The 19,780-nt window shown below is 37.5% G+C and overlaps 3 protein-coding genes across 3 annotated transcripts; all 3 read right to left on the reverse strand.

Moving 5' to 3' along the window:
• Positions 1-2,192: 2,192 nt before the first annotated feature.
• On the reverse strand, positions 2,193-6,501 carry LOC141618566 (stemmadenine O-acetyltransferase-like). Its single transcript, XM_074435669.1, has 2 exons — positions 4,551-6,501; positions 2,193-3,666 (listed from the first exon to the last, which is right to left on the reverse strand). The coding sequence occupies exon 1, from the start codon at positions 5,949-5,951 to the stop codon at positions 4,578-4,580; it is 1,374 nt and encodes a 457-aa protein (XP_074291770.1). The 5' UTR covers positions 5,952-6,501; the 3' UTR covers positions 2,193-3,666; positions 4,551-4,577.
• On the reverse strand, positions 2,537-3,907 carry LOC141620844 (stemmadenine O-acetyltransferase-like). Its single transcript, XM_074437607.1, has one exon. The coding sequence runs from the start codon at positions 3,905-3,907 to the stop codon at positions 2,537-2,539; it is 1,371 nt and encodes a 456-aa protein (XP_074293708.1).
• A 424-nt stretch (positions 6,502-6,925) lies between the features above and the next one.
• Positions 6,926-7,638, reverse strand: LOC141618567 (uncharacterized). Its single transcript, XM_074435670.1, has one exon. It carries the CDS (start codon positions 7,495-7,497, stop codon positions 7,084-7,086), a length of 414 nt encoding a protein of 137 aa, XP_074291771.1. The 5' UTR covers positions 7,498-7,638; the 3' UTR covers positions 6,926-7,083.
• Between the last annotated feature and the right edge of the window lie 12,142 nt (positions 7,639-19,780).

Genomic DNA, 19,780 nt, shown 5'->3' on the forward strand with positions numbered 1-19,780 from the left:
CAAAAACATATTTTTGACAAAAGAAATTTACAAATTACCTTACAAAATCAACAAAAATGAAAGTATTATGTTGTCACCTAAAAATTGCGAAAAGTCAAACGAAAGAACGTGTAGTAACAAATTACGTACACCATATCCAGGGTTGGCCCTTACCTGTTTGTTTAGTGGGTTAATGGACAAGGACTCAACTCACCCAAATACCCAACTATGAAAGGGCCCAAATTGCGGAACTAGAAGTCTAATATGTAGGCTATATAGCCTAAGGCCTTTTGTTGAGGTCTGATTTTCATTGACGACGTTTTAGTAACTATTGACGATGTTTTCATTTCAAAAGATGATAATGCCGTTTGTACATTTACACTATTTTCTCTCTCTAAATATTTTTCTCTCAAATTCTAGTAAAAACAAACTAAATTTTAAAAAAAAACAATTAACAACATTAATTAGCATGACCGAACCCGAATCACTGATACGTAAATAACTTAATTGCTTCAATATTTTGGTTAATTTTCATTTTTTTTTGCGCATCGTTAAATCTATTCTTAGTTGATTTACGTCACGTATTTACTTAATCGTAGTAAAAATTGTGAGTTTTTTTGCGTAAATATAAAATTGTACAACCCATGGACCAAGCCCTGAGATTCAAGGTTCTACCATGGACCAAACCTTGAGTCTCAACGTTAAACCATGGTTGAACCTTAAGCTTCAATGTTTGACCATGGTTGAAACTTGAGATTCAACGTTTGGCCCATGGTCGAACGTTAAGTCTCGTGGTTTGGCCATGGTCGAACGTTGAGTCTAGTGGTTTGGCCATGGATTGATTGTTGAGTCTCAATTTTCAATCCGTGGTTGGACAATAAACTCGTTTCCTTTTATTTTGCTTCCGTTTAACGTAATTTATTTAGGTTATGTATCGTTTTTATTGTCTAGCTATTGTCTGAATTGCATGAAACATGTTTAGTGGGAGAGTTTTGGTGTGGTGGCGGTGTGGGTTGGTGGTGGAAGGTTTGGGTGTTGAGTATTTTGGGTTTTTTCAATTAGAGAGGAAATAAAAGTGTTAGTGAGATATGAGGGGCGTTATCGTCTTTTGTAATGAAAACGTCGATAATAGTTACTAAAACGTCGTCAATGTTTACCAACCCGGGAAATTAATGGTTAACAGGAACAATAACAAACCCGAAGTTTGTTGCCAACATTGTTGCACTTTCCAACTCTATTAATGAAACAAGTTGGTACTTCTATGTTTGTCTGTAACACACTAGTCCGCAGTAATAGGAATATTTATAATAGTTGGGCCTCAACCATCACCTTAAGGTTTTGGTTGAGATGGTTCATCTATCATGGTATCAGGGGTTCGAATCCTGACAATCTCAAAACCCCTCAAAAACTCGAAGTGGAAACACAACACACGGTACGGGGGGAGCCGGTGCACAACCAACCACTCTTCAAGCCCAACGGGCATTTGAGTGAGGGAGCGTAATAGGAATATTTATAATAGTTGGGCCTCAACCATCACCTTAAGGTTTTGGTTGAGATGGTTCACGCACAACAAAGCACAAGGATATCTTCAAAATCGAAATGAGTTCTCCCCATTTCTCTCTCTCCATTTTCTCTCTTAGATTTCACTGTGAGGTTTACAATCACTTTCATCTGTAATCAAAAATAATACTTTAATCTGTAATCAACTTTCAAAGATCAAGTAAATAACTTGGAAAAATTTCATACCCTCCACAACAAAATTCAATGAAAATTAAAAAGATCCGAGTGCTTTTAAACTAATAAATATTTTACATAGCGAGCAAAAAAGCTCAAAAACTTCCGCCTACACGGTTACAACAAGGCTCTATCCTATGACACGGTAAGGAGGTCCGAAATACACATCTGTTGGGTTAATTTCCCCAAACTCCACAAATAATTAACGTAGCAAATATAAAACGCAAACTAATATTCATGGGATTAGTTGTTATCTATTGCATCAATTGAATAAAGTAACTAATGTAAAAATGTTACATTTAGAGCCATAATGACTAGAGAAGTTTCATGAGTGAATGTGTTATTCATCATGTATAAATAGACATCATTGTGGAGTTATGTAGAGTGGAGAAAAAAGTCCTAAAATAAGTGCAAGTATAAATTATACGTGGGGCATTATTTATAGGATTGGTGAGAACATTAATTTTCGGAGAAATTAAGTGTTCAACATTCTTTATAAGAAGAGAGTAAGAGTGTTACAAATTGTGAGAGAGAGTGACAATACTTGTTGTGATTGTACTCCATAATTATTTGTTACACTTTACTAGTGGATTGATTTGCCGAGCAGGGCCGTGGTTTTACCCTTAATTGAGAAGGGGTTTCCACGTAAAATTGCGGTGTCTCTTTATTTGCTCTTACTTACGTCCGTTGTGTGTGTTCCTTCGTAGTATCGTTGTTGGGTGAGATTCTTCCCGCACCGGGTTTACAGGACGCTTCCCCAACAACATCTTCAACGTACCGGTGATCATTTCAGTGTCGAAAAGACAAGAAAACAAGCACTTCATTACTTCCAGTGAGAAGCATAAGTAAGGAATTCTTGATTACACTGTAAGACCTGCATCTCTTTCTCCTCCAAGTAAATCCATGCTACAGTTCCATTTGTACCATCAGGATCATTATAATCAGTCAATGATATGAAATTACGTGCCGGAATTATTTCCCCATCAGTGACAGGAAAAACAATCCAACTAGGCTTACCAAGTCCAAAATCTGCCTCACTCAACCCGTTTCTAATCCAGCTTGAAACCAAGTAGGTTTTTTTCCTGCACCCTGCCAAATAACCCCTTAACTTGCCTCGGTGAGCGAGTACAGCCTCAGCCCCACCACATTTAAATTCATTCACTGTTTCATCCTTCACCTTCAGAATTGCATCATGGATTTCTGCAACTAGGTCAGGAAGGCGTACGCCTGTCTTGCTAATTGCAATCGGGTTAGCCAGCAGATTACCTATTGAATTTTCGGACAGGGGAGGGCCAAACCTTTTCCTTATGTCAGCAGCAAATATAAGCACAGGAAGTTCAGTATGCTTATAAACAACTGATTCAGCAGCTAAGCATTGTTCCCAGATGAACCCGAGTACGGACTCAAACCTCGTTGGGTTTGGGACGTGTTTGCTGGCGGCCATGGCCTTGAGTTTGGTCAATGCCACGTTACTGAAAGTGAACCCTTTCACCACTATTTTCAAACTGTCGTCAGTTGGGTAATAATATTTGTAGTCTGGGTTAACTGTCTGCTCCTGTTGTTTCTGTTCTGGATGATAAGGAGGGAATGCAATGACAGTAGATTCGAAATCAGGTTGAATCAAGTCGTCATAGTTCTTTCTCGTGAGGGCGGACCAGTGCTTGAAGAATAACCCGAATGAAGTCCCATCCATGATCTTGTGGAGCATATAGCAGCCAATCACAACTCCGCCACAGCTGAAAACATTGACCTGAAACGCCAAATGTACCAGTTCCGAAATGTGTTGCTTACCAGTGTTGAGATATTCCTTAGGAGGGCAGAATTGAAACATGCTTGACATGTCAAGTTTCTGACGGGAGCTCAGAACAGCTGAAAGAGAGCAATTCACATGTGCTTCAATAAACGGGATCCCTGCATCGTTGCAAATGATCGTTGACTCGTCTTTGCATCGACCTGCAAGAGGGTAGAAATGGCTAAGTGTCTCAGAAAGGGCTACTTTTAGACCAGGTATATCAAGAGGTTGTGTTTGAGTGTTGGGATTGTAGAATATAAGAGATGAGACATGAAGAAGACGAGAAATTTGATCAATCATGGAAAGATTGAAGGTTCGGAGATGCGGTGGGGTCAGAGTAGACGGTTTTACAGTTTCTCTAGATATGATTTTCACTTCTGCTTCTAACAGGGTTGTCTCCATTTTTTTTTCTTGGAATGCTTACTTGCTGAGCAACACAAGGGATAGATAACTCAATTATAACATGTGTTCTTCGCGGTGTGAATGAGATAATGGATTAGGAATCCTGATATAAACATGTGAAATATACATAGCATAGAATATGAAAAGTGAGATGCATGACTGTAATAAGATAATGGATTAGGAATCCTGATATAAACATCATCTATTTTCTTCAAGTATTAAACGCGCATACAACTTTAGTTCAACAACAAACTCTTCCACTCATCAGTACGGCGTATACTACTTTCTCTGTAATATTTTCGTCTTATGATATGGTACAAAAATATTTACATTTACAATTAAGAAAAGTTTCACAAAAATATACTTTTGACAAAAAAATGTCTAAGGACCAAAAATTGTGGACGAAGTATCACTGTAACCTAAAAAACTGCGAAAAGTTAAACGGAAATACCTCCTTGTGACATAACAAGTACGGAGTAAAATATTTTACATATTAAGGAGAAAAGCACATAAACTTCAGCCTACACGGTTACAACAAGGCTCCCTTCTATGACACGGTAAGGGGGTCCGAAATACACATTTTCAAGGTATCTACCAGTAATCATTTCAGCGTCGAGAAGACAAGAAAACAAGCACAACTTACAGTATCCTACTGGTTTATAACACTTGATTACTCCCAGTGAGAAGCCAAAGCAAGGAATTCTTGATTAGACTCTAGAATTTGCATCTCTTTCTCCTCCAAGTAAATCCATGCTGCAGTTCCGCTTGTACCATCAGCATCATTATAATCCGTCAATGAAATGAAATTCCTACGTGCCGGAATTATTTCTCCATCAGTAACAGGAAAAACAATTATACTGGGCTTACCAAACCCGAAATCTGCTTCATTCAACCCATTTCTACACCAGCTTGAAACCAAGTAGGTGCCTTTCTTGTACTCTGCTAAGTAACCCCCTAACTTTCCTCGGTGAGCGAGTACAGCCTCGGCCCCACCACTTATAAACTCATTCACTGTTTCATCTTTCACCTTTAGAATTGCATCATGGATTTCTGCAACTAGTTCTGGAAGGCGTACGCCCGTCTTACCAAAGGCAATTGGGTTAGCCACAAGATTACCAATTGAATTTTCGGACAAGGGAGCACCAACCCTTTTTCTTATGTCAGCAGCAAAGAGAAGCACAGGAGCCTCATTATGCTTAGACATTTCTGACTCAGCAGCTAGGCATCGTTCCCAGATGAACCCGAGCACTGACTCAAACCTTGTTGGGTTTGGGACGTATTCGCTAGTTGCCATGGCCTTTAATTTGGTCAACGCCGCGTCACTGAAAATGAACCCTTTTCCAACTATCTTCAAACTGTCATCAGTAGGGATATAGTATTTATAGTCCGGGTTTACTGGCTCCTCTTTTTCTTTCTGTTCTGGAAGAAAAGGAGGGAATACAGTGACAGTCGAGTCAAAATCAGGTTGAATCAAGTCGTCATAGTTCTTTCGCGCGAGGGCAGACCAGTATTTGAAGAATAACCCGAATGACGTCCCATCCAAAATCTTGTGGAGCATGTAACACCCAATCACAACTCCACCACAGCTGAAAACATTGACCTGAAACGCCAAATGTACCAATTCCGAAATGTGTTGCTTACCAGTACTAAGAATATCCTTAGGAGGGCAGAATTGAAACTTACTCAAGAAATCAAGTTTCTGAGGTGAGCTGAGCACAGCTGAAAGAGAGCAATTCACATGTGCTACAACAAAGGTGGCCCCTTCATCGTTGCAAATGATGGTTGAGTCGTCTTTGCATCGACCTGCAAGAGGGTAGAACTGGCTAAGTGTCTGAGAAAGGGCTACTTTTAGACCAGTTATATCAAGAGGTTGTGTTTCAGTGGTCGGGTTGTAAAAAATAAGAGAAGAGACATGAAGGGGGGCAGATATTTGATCAATCATGGAAAGATTGAAGATTCGGAGATGAGGCGGTGTCAGAGTGGACGGTTTCACAGTTTCTCTTGATATGATCTTCACTTCTGGTTCTAACAAAACTGTCTCCATTTTTTTTTTTGTTAGGAATGCTTACTGCTGAACAACATAAGGGAAAGATATGTTGCTTATAACATGTATTGTTTGTTGTGTGAATGAGATTACCTGCAAATTCTTATCCACAGGAATTTGAGAACATGTCAAAAATGACATGTTTGACTAATGCATCCCATCAACTTTAATACAACAGCAAAGTTTAAATTTAGTCCCAATCAAGTAGTTGGACATCAGTTCTTTGACTCAACAAAGTCTTAGTTTCGGATAATGGTGTTTTGCAAATACATCAGATTGGGACTAAATTTAGATAAACCGTTGAAATCATTGTTCGCAAAAGGAAAATGAAAGAACGCCACTGGGTTCTCACATGGGGTGAGTGGAGACCCCTTCAATTAAGAATGCATGTGCGAGGGTAGCGCCCAAATTGGACGCCACCCGGTGGCGCCCTATCATTGTCCATCGCAAAATACCATTATCCCAAACTAACTCGACGAGCTGGTGTATGTTTGAACACTAATGCATTATTTCTTTTAGCTCAATGCACTATTACTATGGAAATTTTTGTTCTACTGAATCTACTCTCAGTCTTTACTTTGACCGTTCATTCGACCAACAACAATTACATCAATTCAAAGTTTCAACATACAGTATAGACCGAGTTACTAAAGATGTCTTAGCCTAGTAGTTAAGAAGGAGATATTATGAACAATAGGTCTCAGGTTCGAATCCCCCCACCCTCGATACTGTATTGCCCTTGTCGGCCTTATGGCTCATTTGACACCAAAAAAATACAGTACAAAGAGAGTCTGCTAGAAAGGCTTTTGCACAAGGAGGTATATTAGGATATTAAACATCATCAAAACCAAAAACCCAAAAGAAAAGCATTTCCCTCGTCTCAATCATTTGTTCACCTTTATATTATTTGTGAGACGGAAATAATTAAATTTGCATCAAAACCGCAACAAAAAAAAACATCAATACACAAGCAATAACCCAAGTAAAACACAAATCATAAGGAGTACAATATTAATATATTATTTATATTGAACAAGATTGAAATCATAAACAAACTACTCGGATTATCAAATAGGCCGATACAATAGATCCCAAATTCAAATCCCGAACCAAATTGTACTACCCTTGCGGCTCATTTAGAACAAGCGGAAATCCCAGACTGAGAGTAAAACTCCTCCCAATTCCTGCCATCAGCACAAACAATCTCAACATGATCAATACTCCCAGGATCAACACAAGCCAAAGTAACAGCAACACCATCAGGGTTAGACCTTGGTGTATAAAAAGAAGTGATCCCACAAATGTTACAAAAGGTATGTTTAGCAGTGTGGGTCCCAAAAGTATAGGTGGTGATATTTGATTGGCCAGTTAAAAGTAGAAAGTTTTTAGTAGGGACAATGAAATGTGTGTTGCCTCTCATTGAACAGTTGGAACAGTTGCATTTCCAAGCTGTTATGGATTTGGGTGCGGTTACTTGGAATGTTATGGCTCGACAGTGGCACCCTCCTGTGTGGGTTAGTAGGGTGGAGTTGGGATTCGGGTTCATTTCGGTTTGGTGACGGTATGGGACGTTGGTCGTATGTTTGAGACGATTGATCGGAAGGTTGATTTATGGAAATTTTGAAGGTTGGTTTGTAAATTTTAATGATTTTATTCACAACATAAGGTCACCAGTGATATGATTGGTTTGGCTTGTGGAGGTGGTTTATAACGTCACCAGTGATATGATAGGCTTAAACTGGTGACATTTTTAGGCCCCGCCGTATAACTTGTTGCTTATTTTATGCTTAAATAAAGTGGATATTTGGCCTGTTTATAACTATAAACATATATCTCTGTCTATATTGAGATGGGGGCTGATTTATATCGACGACGTTTTAGTAAATATCGACGACGTTTTTAAAAAAAAAAAGACGATAACTGCCCTTTCACTCATCCAACACTTTCTCTCTCTAAAAAATTTCCTCTCAAATTCAACTAAAAATCAACTAAATTAAAAAAAAAACAACAACAATTAACAACATGACGGATCCCGAATTACCGGTACTTAAACAACTTAATCTTCATTATTTGGTTAATTTTTATTTTTTTTGCACACCATTAAATCTAATCGATAATTGATTTACGTCACATATTAACTTAGTAATAGCAAACATTGCGATTTTTCTACGTAAATCTGAAATTTGTACCCCAAGGTTGAACCATGGACCAAACTTTAAGATCTAACGTTCAGCCATGGACCAAAGTTGGAAACCAACGTTTGCCATGGTCCAAACGTGGGAAAGCAATGTTGGCCGTGGTCAAAACGTCGGAATCCCACGTTTGACCACGGAATTTTTTTTTTTTTTTTATAAAAAAAAAAAATTAACCATGGTCAAACGTGGGATTCCAACGTTTGACCATGGCCAAACAACCAAACCCAACGTTTGTCCATGGGCAAACGGCCAAAATCATCGTTCTTCCATGGCCAAACGTCCAAAATTCACGTTTCACCATGGATGAAACAACCAATTCCCATGTTTCATCCATGGTGTCCCCTTCCCCATTTTTTTCGACTCAAATTCGACACCAACAACAACATTATTCGACATATAATTGACCTATTTTACGCAAACAACTATGCAATTACAACTAATTAGCAAAAGATTGACAACAAAAACAAAAATACAATTACAATAATACAAACAACAATCTATCTTTCAAAACTAATTCAATAAAGTTTAATAAAATCTAAAATAATCAAAACAAATTCAATTAACTAGCCAAATCGAAGCATATAATCAATTAAAACTAACAAATAAAGTCATATAATCTATTAACAACGACAATAAACGATTTAATTTCAATTACAAAGCTAATTTAAAAAAAAAAACTAATTTAAACGGCAGTGGCGGTGTGTGGTGGCGGCGTGGTACTGGTGGCGTGTGGTGGCGGCGTGTGGTGGCGGCGTGGTGGTAGGAGGTGGTGATGGTGTTTGATGTTGGGAATATTTGGGGATTTTTGGACTTAGAGAGAAAAGAAGAGAGTTAGTGAGATGTGGAGGGCAAAATTGTCTTTCGAAATGAAAACGTCGTCGATGTTTACTAAAACGTCGTCGATATTTACGAACAATTTGTGCTTATCGAAAGTCTTTGTTAAATCACAAATTCTTGTTTAAAATGGTGATATTCGTTTTGAAACTTAAACGGGGTAAACTCCATCTTTTGACACACCGTCTTATTATGCCTGATTTTTTAGATTTAATTTCAGCTCATTTAAGTTCAGTTCAGCTCTATACAGTCCAGTTTAGTTCAAGTTTGTAGATACCCGTATCCGTCGATATTGGAATTTATAGAGAACCCGACAAACACCCGATGATGATAGGACACATGTATTTATTTAGTTGTCATTGTCATTATTTAGAGCTCGTTTTACGATGTAGAATGGGCGTCGTCGATGAAGTATTTTATTAATTTAAATGATATTTAAATTAATGTTTTTTTAAGTGAATTCATTTTATTAATTTAAATGATATTTAAATTAAAGCTTTTTTTAAGGTGATTTCAATTTATTTTATTTTGTTTTGAATTTATTTTCCCGAGTTTATTTTATTGAAAATAAAATAAATATTTGATTTGAAAAATCATTTTATGAGTATATTTGATTTGAAAAATCATTTATTTTAATGTGTTATTTGATTTGAAAATCGAAAAGAACTCGTTTTTGAACATGTGTTTTTGAGCTCGATTTTAGCTCGGTTTTTGAGCCCGTTTTCTTTACGAATTGGCACGAATCTCGAGTACACTAACCAACCTAAGCCTCTACCCATCCAACCCCAGTTCGAACCCCATATCCACGGCCCAAACCATGCCCCAAATCACCCCCAACAGCCCGCATACAAACAGCCTACCCCCTGTTTTGCGTGATGAATCCCGAGCCCAAAACCCGCTCCAAATACCACCAAAACCCGTGCCCATTAACCCTAACCCATACCCTAATATCCTACCCATATTACCTTACCTTAATCACCAAGAAAAACCCCAAACGAACCCTAGAAAACCCCCCAAAAGCTGCTGGACAGCAGCTATGTTCAGCCGAGCCCGTCCGCCTCTCCTCCCTTTTACCCTACTTTAACTCCTTATAAATACCCACCCTTCACCATACTTTCATTCCTCTAAGTTCTCCATACATCCTACCTTCACTCACAAGCTTTAAACCTCAGAAACAAACCCTAATTGCCTCTCAAAACCCTCCACAAAACCGACATCCAAACTGAAACAGTTTGTGTGTCCTCCTCGAAAAACAATTCGTTCCTCCTTCAAACCTCCATCAAAACTCGAGTTTCTTGTTCCTAATTAACCATATAACATCCATCTACACATTAGACAAAGATTTACGAGCCAAATTGCCCTTGAGAGTACACGAAATCCTTGAAAAACAGTGTTATACACTCTTTTTCATGTTTGTTCTGTCTGTCCAGTTCTGTTTGTGCTCGTTTTTCGTGCCCAATAACTCAAAACGAGCAGGGGTTGCTTTAAGATCTCTGTTCACCTCTCTTTCTAGTTTTCAAAACATCTTTCAAATCGAATTTTCATCGTGAAACGAGGGAGAAATCGCTGTTTGAAAGTTGCTGTCCAGATTCGATAAAAACGCGTGTTTGCTTTGTTTCTTCGTCGACGACGGCCTCTCGAGATAAAATATACCATAGATTACGACCCAAGACGGTGTCAACGATACATGTAGGTTGAGGGTGCATCAAATCCTCCTCTTTCTCCTTTTTTATTTCGTTTTTATGTTTGTTTTTCTTATAGTTTGTTTTGTTTGTTTATCGCTTTTTATTTATCGTTTAAATTAACTATGAAACTAGTTTAGTCCGAGTATGAGTTAAAGTACCACCATGAACACCCGCGTTGACTTGAGATGGGAAAAGAAACCGCTACATCAGTCGGTCGTACACCCCGTCTCATTTACATATCCTCGTGTTCAAGGTAGGGCATAAATAAAACAATTTTCTAACTTCGCTCTTCGTTTTTGACCCTTTGTTTGTCTCGGCCAATTCGACCCACCTTAGGACCCGTTGCATGTTAGTATGACTTCTGACTGTTAACATATAACTTGTTTAGATGACATTAGATCAATTTAATAACCTAATTAGACACGATAGGTGGCTTCGACATAAGCTTTAAAATCAACTAACAATTCTGTAATTCAATCGAATGCATCTCTCTTTCACATAATTTCTCGCTAGTATGAGAGTGCGTGATTAGAACCTTCTTATTGACACTCGATGAGTTAAATTAATTAGCGAATTTGACCTAACTTGACCCCTTTTAGGCCGTGTAGAATGCCCCTTTGCGCGACATCACCTCAACCGATCAACGTCGTTCTCAACTTGTTTTCTAATTTGTTTCGAGTTCGTTTCGCAATCATTTGATCTAACTAATGAACCTGACCTAGGACCTAGGGTAGCCGTGTTTGGTTTGGCCGTGATTTGGCCGTGTCTTTTGGTCCTTTTGGTTTCGTCCGTTTTATGAATCGCTTGTTCTTTATCGCTTTATAACTTGTAATTTATCGTTTGTTCATCGAGTTGTAATTTTCAAGTTAGTTTCCCTTTATCGAGTCAAAACCACTTTAAAAAAAACCTTAGTTTTGTTTGGTTAGATGGTTGTGTCCCAATGCATGTAAGAGCGTAGTAAATCGCATGTTGTTTAAAGCAACATGGCCCGGTTTATGCTAATGCATGCTTTGGTGCGTAGCCCTATGTCTAATTCGATGAGATTAAGTGAAAGCACACATCACGAGGAGTGACCCAAGGCCGTGAGTCATGTAAGCCGTGGGCCACCCCTCTTGTGCGCGGTTTCCTAGGCCGATTGGCCGTGTAATGTGTCGTGTACGGTTTTGTATGTAGCAATTGTATTTAGATCGAGTTGTATCTTTAATTTATTGTTGTGTCGGCATGAAATGCCTGGTTTGTAATAGGTAGATCCCAACGGCTCCCCCATTCCCCATAAGCCTTGTTTGCTTTGTTTTGTATGTTGTTAGATCAATCAACCCACATGCTAAATTACAACTTTGACAAAGTTAGTTTAGTTGCATCTAAAACGACATAGAAATTGTTGTCACATGTTAGGGTTTAAAACGATGTTTGCATATCATATATCGTAGTAGCTATGACCTTGTTTGAAATCCGACACTTGACTTAGTAGAGGCCGTTATTGACGGGCGGGGTTAGGTGTCCTTATGGGCTTCCTAACACGTACCCTCACCCCTTACTCAAGATCTATGGTTTGTGGATCCGTCTAAATACCATTGGATTACGAGAGTCATTCAAATCGAGTGATATAGGGTACAAGTCTTTATCTTTAATCACTCGTAGTTGTTTGGCTTTATGCTTTTCGACGAAAGGTGTAAAGTTGACTTGAACGGTTCCAAGTTCCCAAAAAACTTGGTGGCGACTCTAATATGTCTTAATTCGATTCGAAAGAACCTCGAGTCGATTATGCCTAGTGTGGATCCCGCGGACGCAGTTCCCGAGGGCCTTGTCCACAGTTTGGCAGGGTCACAATTCTGAGTTACATTGGTCACATTTTGCTCATAAAGCTGTCACATATACATTAACATGAACTTCAGGTTATTATGAGGTCGTCTTAAGATATTGAGTTTAGATTAAGTCACTATTTTAAGAAACTAAAGTTACACTAAAGTGGTGACACTATCTTTATTCTATTATGTTACCATCCTAGATTCAAGGTCATTCAGTAAACTGGTCACATTTCATAATAAATACATAACACAAGGGTATGTTAGCCTCTTAAGCTTTATTCATCAGATAATATATGGCCACATTTTAAAGATATGAAAGATATGAAATATGTAATGGCCACATTTATAAGTTAAAATGATCACATTTTTCAGATAAGAACTTCACATATACATTAACAAGGTCACATTTTACACATAACAAAAATGTCACCATGTGATAACTAAAGTTGTTACCCTGTTAATGTTAGTTCTAATCACCCAAATTGGTCACTTTTTGCAGATAACAATTTCACATATATATTAACAGGATCACACTTCTGCATAAATTGGTCACAACTTGCAAATGTCACTATGTCATTGATATATATATTATGATGTTATCACAAATGCAAGCAAGTTTACTAATTTAACATCTAATACTCACATTGGTCACATTTGACAACTAACAAACATGACAGGGTCACATTTACCTGTTAAAGTTGTCACTTTTTGCGATAAAATGGTCACTACATAGCTTACCATTTGCCGTGCTCCTCTCTTCCTTGCTTATCTTCTTTGCACCAAGAGTTGCGGCCATTTTCACCAGTTTATTCAGTACCTCTGCCAAACCACCATCACCACTGCCTTCCTTCTCCTCCTCAACACTGCCTCTCTCCTCATCACTGACTCCCTCCTCACCACTACCTCCCTCCTCACCAGTGTCTTCTGTATCCTCTGAGATGTCGTCTGACGCATCACTTTCTTCCCTTTCATATGTTTCCATCGGCTCTCTAAATAAAACCCCTGTTTTCACCTTCTCTTTTCCCTTCTGCATCGCCTGCTTTCCTCTGCTTTTCTTCTCATCTAATCAATTACAGGTCTAATTAATTCATTTTACCAAAAAAAACCAAATTCAATAACCCTAATCTCAACAAATCTGACAAAACTGACTACCATGACAAAAAGTGACAAAACCCGACTTCACCTGACATTATTGCATACTAAACAAGACTAATAAAACCAGATCTGAAGTTTTTTTTCCAATTACATTAATGATACCATCCTTAATAACAAAACCTGATCTGATTTTAAATACATTAACGATACCATCCTTTATTAAATAAAATGGCCATGTTCAACAACTGCATTGCTTATATCTACTCATGCATGCACGGTTCATCAACAATTTTTAACAATAAAAACCATTTTTTACCATTTCATTAACAATAATAACAATTTTTCTGACAAAACAATCAACAACAAACAACATTCAACAAATTAAATCATATCATACCTTCCATATTTTTCTTCGGGGGTGTCCTCCTCACCATTTGTTTCTTACCCATTCAATATTCAATATTTGAAGAGATTAGGTCGATGGACGAAACTTTCGAAGCTGTAAGCCTGAGAAAATGGCGATTTTTAATGGCTATATGAGTATTATTGTAGCTGATAAGTGAGAGTGATGAGAGAGTGTGAAAAAAAAGGGTTTTTTTTTACTGAGAGTGATGAGAGATGAGAGATGAGAGAAGGAGAGGTGTGCATTATTGCTCTGACAGTAGACGAAATTTTGGGAGCCCCCCATTCCTTTATTATTTCTTGCTTTTACTTTCCCAACATGGAAATATTAAACAATAGCTTACCCATGCCCCACTAATATCCACATTACTCAATTTGATATCGATTTGGCCCGTCTTCACCTTGTGACGGATATACTCCGTCCTTCCGTCACAAGGGTCAACAAAATATAACCACCAATAAAATAAAACTCCCTACAAAGTGGGTCCCACCACTTTTTATTATTTAATTGTATTAGAATTGTCCTTTTGTAGTAGTGATTGTCCTTTTGCAGTAGAAATTGTCAAGAAGCACTGCGCGTTTCCTTCCTCGCTATTCCGCTGCGTGCTTTCATCTTCAACATTTCGCTGAAGTAAAATCATGGTTGGACGACATTTATTCCTCAATTTTGCTCTTCCTTGATTTGTTGAGGAGTCTATTCCTCATGGTTGAGGATGCTCTTAGGTATTGCTCGTGTATTGATTTGGACTACTTTGGTTCGGCCAAATCGTATCTTAATTTTAATTGTTAACACATAGTTCGATTTAGCCTTTTATAAAATTATTATAAACGATTTGGTTTATAGTTATAACAAACTTCTTAACTTTGATTAATTGTTATTTGGGTCTGAATTCCATAGTTCAATTGTTCTTGCATCACGGTAGTATCAGCAGTAGAGATCACCTGTCCCACTTTTATGTCCCATCTTGTGTCCCATTCCCTTAAGATCTTGACAAATCACACTTGAAATAATAAAAATGGTAATATTATATATCAAAGTGCTAATGTGTCAATAGGAAATGTGATGTGACACAAGATGGGACATGAAATGGGACAGAGTATCTGCTCTGGTAGTATCAGTGTTTAATTCTTGAATTTTGTAAATGAAAAGATCAAATATTCACTCTTCATAAAAAGGTATCATTTGGCTGTAACTTTAAAAATTGGTGAATTGAGAATTTCCATGAACTAGAAAAATGGGGTTGTTTAGTTTTGCTCAAAATCACTTTACTTAGGTGCCGTTTGGCCAAGATTTACAAGTGCTTTTACAACTGAAAAAATAGAAACTAGGCCAAACACTATAAATTAGATGGGTGTAAAACTACTTTTGAAAAGTTAAAACTTAAAAAAAAGTCACTAATACAGAAGCTGCAAATACCTATTTCTCCTTCCACTTCTCACAACTTCTACTAGATGGGCAATTGTTTTGGTTTTTTATTGTTTGTACTCTAGAATTATAATATTTTTCACTCTATTATTGCTTATTTTTTGTTAATCGGCTGCTTCTAATTGTACGTTCTTTAAGTCATGTGGGCATTGATTATTGCTATGTACTCCGTATATTTCTTATGATTTGTCTTATGGTATTTTTTAAATATAAGCTCAATATTAATTATATAAAAAGGAAAAATAATTTACAATTTGAGAGGAAAAGATTATGAGACGATCCTTTTAATAAAGTATAAGACCATCTTTCAGTGTGAGACGATCCTTTATAGTTTATATGTAAAAATTGAATGTTTGGCTTATAAAAGTAATATCACATAGTACAAAACTATAAGACGGTCTTATTTTATATTTTTTCTTTGGCTAAGTACGTAGTAATTGTTTTGTAGTTCAAGTACCCACCAATATAAATGCTTAATGCTTTTGTTTATAGTTTGACTAATTGATTATATTTGTAGGTGAGTGTCATCATCTTGCAACATAATAAGTTGATATTGCAACTTTCTAATCGAGGAGATAATATCGGCTATGAATATCATGATTATGATTTATGAGTATTAGATAGTATAAAATTGCGGTTGTAACTATGACATTACATAATTTTTATTAGAAAAAATGCGCTTAAAGGTGAAAAGTTTGACAAGTGTGACGCAAACCCAAATTATATAGTAAACAAAAAACTCAAAAAAGTCGAATAAAAGTAATTAGGCCAAACACATCAAATTGGGAAAAATTATTTTTTACAAAAGTTAGGCCAAACAATCACAACTTTTTCAAGAAGTAGTTTGTGGAAAAACTCATTTTAAAAAGTAAAAACTCTTTTAGGTAAACTTGGCCAAACATCACCTTACTTATTTCCATCGATTGCCAATTAGGAAACCTAACCAACTAGGTGATTAGAAACTTCCACATAAATTCAATTTACTTAAGCTAACCAAAATAATTTTTGAGCAATTCACATGAATTGTTCAATTATTATATTTTTTCGAAAAGGATAAGAGTTACATTCTTACATAAAGTGTATGTCTTCTTAACACCGCTAACCCTGTTCTTTTCAGCTGAAAAAAGCTGAACTGAACTTAATGAAACAGAACTGAACTTTGAATAGAGCTCTGAACTGAACAGAATTGAAATAAAAATTAATTTGTGAAGAGATAAGTTGAACTAAACTGAATGAACTTTGTGGACAAGGCCTTCGGGAACTGCATTCGCGGGATCCACACTAGGCATAATCGACTCGAGGTTCTTTCGAATCGAATTAAGACATATTAGAGTCGCCACCAAGTTTTTTGGGAACTTGGAACCGTTCAAGTCAACTTTACACCTTTCGTCGAAAAGCATAAAGCCAAACGACTACGAGTGATTAAAGATAAAGACTTGTACCCTATATCACTCGATTTGAATGACTCTCGTAATCCAATGGTATTTAGACGGATCCACAAACCATAGATCTTGAGTAAGGGGTGAGGGTACGTGTTAGGAAGCCCATAAGGACACCTAACCCCGCCCGTCAATAACGGCCTCTACTAAGTCAAGTGTCGGATTTCAAACAAGGTCATAGCTACTATGATATATGATATGCAAACATCGTTTTAAACCCTAACATGTGACAACAATTTCTATGTCGTTTTAGATGCAACTAAACTAACTTTGTCAAAGTTGTAATTTAGCATGTGGGTTGATTGATCTAACAACATACAAAACAAAGCAAACAAGGCTTATGAGGAATGGGGGAGCCGTTGGGATCTACCTATTACAAACCAGGCATTTCATGCCGACACAACAATAAATTAAAGATACAACTCGATCTAAATACAATTGCTACATACAAAACCGTACACGACACATTACACGGCCAATCGGCCTAGGAAACCGTGCACAAGAGGGGTGGCCCACGGCTTACATGAATCACGGCCTTGGGTCACTCCTCGTGATGTGTGCTTTCACTTAATCTCATCGAATTAGACATAGGGCTACGCACCAAAGCATGCATTAGCATAAACCGGGCCATGTTGCTTTAAACAACATGCGATTTACTACGCTCTTACATGCATTGGGACACAACCATCTAACCAAACAAAACTAAGGTTTTTTTTAAAGTGGTTTTGACTCGATAAAGGGAAACTAACTTGAAAATTACAACTCGATGAACAAACGATAAATTACAAGTTATAAAGCGATAAAGAACAAGCGATTCATAAAACGGACGAAACCAAAAGGACCAAAAGACACGGCCAAATCACGGCCAAACCAAACACGGCTACCCTAGGTCCTAGGTCAGGTTCATTAGTTAGATCAAATGATTGCGAAACGAACTCGAAACAAATTAGAAAACAAGTTGAGAACGACGTTGATCGGTTGAGGTGATGTCGCGCAAAGGGGCATTCTACACGGCCTAAAAGGGGTCAAGTTAGGTCAAATTCGCTAATTAATTTAACTCATCGAGTGTCAATAAGAAGGTGCTAATCACGCACTCTCATACTAGCGAGAAATTATGTGAAAGAGAGATGCATTCGATTGAATTACAGAATTGTTAGTTGATTTTAAAGCTTATGTCGAAGCCATCTATCGTGTCTAATTTGGTTATTAAATTGATCTAATGTCATCTAAACAAGTTATATGTTAACAGTCAGAAGTCATACTAACATGCAACGGGTCCTAAGGTGGGTCGAATTGGCCGAGACAAACAAAGGGTCAAAAACGAGGAGCGAAGTTAGAAATTCGTTTTATTTATGCCCTACCTTGAACACGAGGATATGTAAATGAGACGGGGGTGTACGACCGACTGATGTAGCGGTTTCTTTTCCCATCTCAAGTCAACGCGGGTGTTCATGGTGGTACTTTAACTCATACTCGGACTAAACTAGTTTCATAGTTAATTTAAACGATAAATAAAAAGCGATAAACAAACAAAACAAACTATAAGAAAAACAAACATAAAAACGAAATAAAAAAGGAGAAAGATGAGTATTTGATGCACCCTCAACCTACATGTATCGTTGACACCGTCTTGGGTCGTAATCTATGGTATATTTTATCTCGAGAGGCCGTCGTCGACGAAGAAACAAAGCAAACACGCGTTTTTATCGAATCTGGACAGCAACTTTCAAACAGCGATTTCTCCCTCGTTTCACGATGAAAATTCGATTTGAAAGATGTTTTGAAAACTAGAAAGAGAGGTGAACAGAGATCTTAAAGCAACCCCTGCTCGTTTTGAGTTATTGGGCACGAAAAACGAGCACAAACAGAACTGGACAGACAGGAACAAACCGCAAAAACAGAGTGTATAACACTCTGTTTTTCGAAGGATTTCGTGTACTCTCAAGGGCAATTTGGCTCGTAAATCTTTGTCTAATGTGTAGATGGATGTTATATGGTTAATTAGGAACAAGAAACTCGAGTTTTGATGGAGGTTTGAAGGAGGAACGAATTGTTTTTCGAGGAGGACACACAAACTGTTTCAGTTTGGATGTCGGTATTGTGGAGGGTTTTTGAGAGGCAATTAGGGTTTGTTTCTGAGGTTTAAAGCTTATGAGTGAAGGTAGGATGTATGGAGAACTTAGAGGAATGAAAGTATGGTGAAGGGTGGGTATTTATAAGGAGTTAAAGTAGGGTAAAAGGGAGGAGAGGCAGACGGGCTCGGCTGAACATAACTGCTGTCCAGCAGCTTTTGGGGGGTTTTCTAGGGTTCGTTTGGGGGTTTTTCTTGGTGATTAAGGTAAGGTAATATGGGTAGGATATTAGGGTATGGGTTAGGGTTAATGGGCACGGGTTTTGGTGGTATTTGGAGCGGGTTTTGGGCTCGGGATTCATCACGCAAAACAGGGGGTAGGCTGTTTGTATGCGGGCTGTTGGGGGTGATTTGGGGCATGGTTTGGGCCGTGGATATGGGGTTCGAACTGGGGTTGGATGGGTAGAGGCTTAGGTTGGTTAGTGTACTCGAGATTCGTGCCAATTCGTAAAGAAAACGGGCTCAAAAACCGAGCTAAAATCGAGCTCAAAAACACATGTTCAAAAACGAGTTCTTTTCGATTTTCAAATCGATTTTTCAAATCAAATAACACATTAAAATAAATGATTTTTCAAATCAAATATACTCATAAAATGATTTTTCAAATCAAATATTTATTTTATTTTCAATAAAATAAACTCGGGAAAATAAATTCAAAACAAAATAAAATAAATTGAAATCACCTTAAAAAAAGCTTTAATTTAAATATCATTTAAATTAATAAAATGAATTCACTTAAAAAAACATTAATTTAAATATCATTTAAATTAATAAAATACTTCATCGACGACGCCCATTCTACATCGTAAAACGA

This window comes from Silene latifolia, chromosome X (genome assembly GCF_048544455.1).
Source record: "Silene latifolia isolate original U9 population chromosome X, ASM4854445v1, whole genome shotgun sequence".
Lineage (NCBI taxonomy): Eukaryota > Viridiplantae > Streptophyta > Magnoliopsida > Caryophyllales > Caryophyllaceae > Silene > Silene latifolia.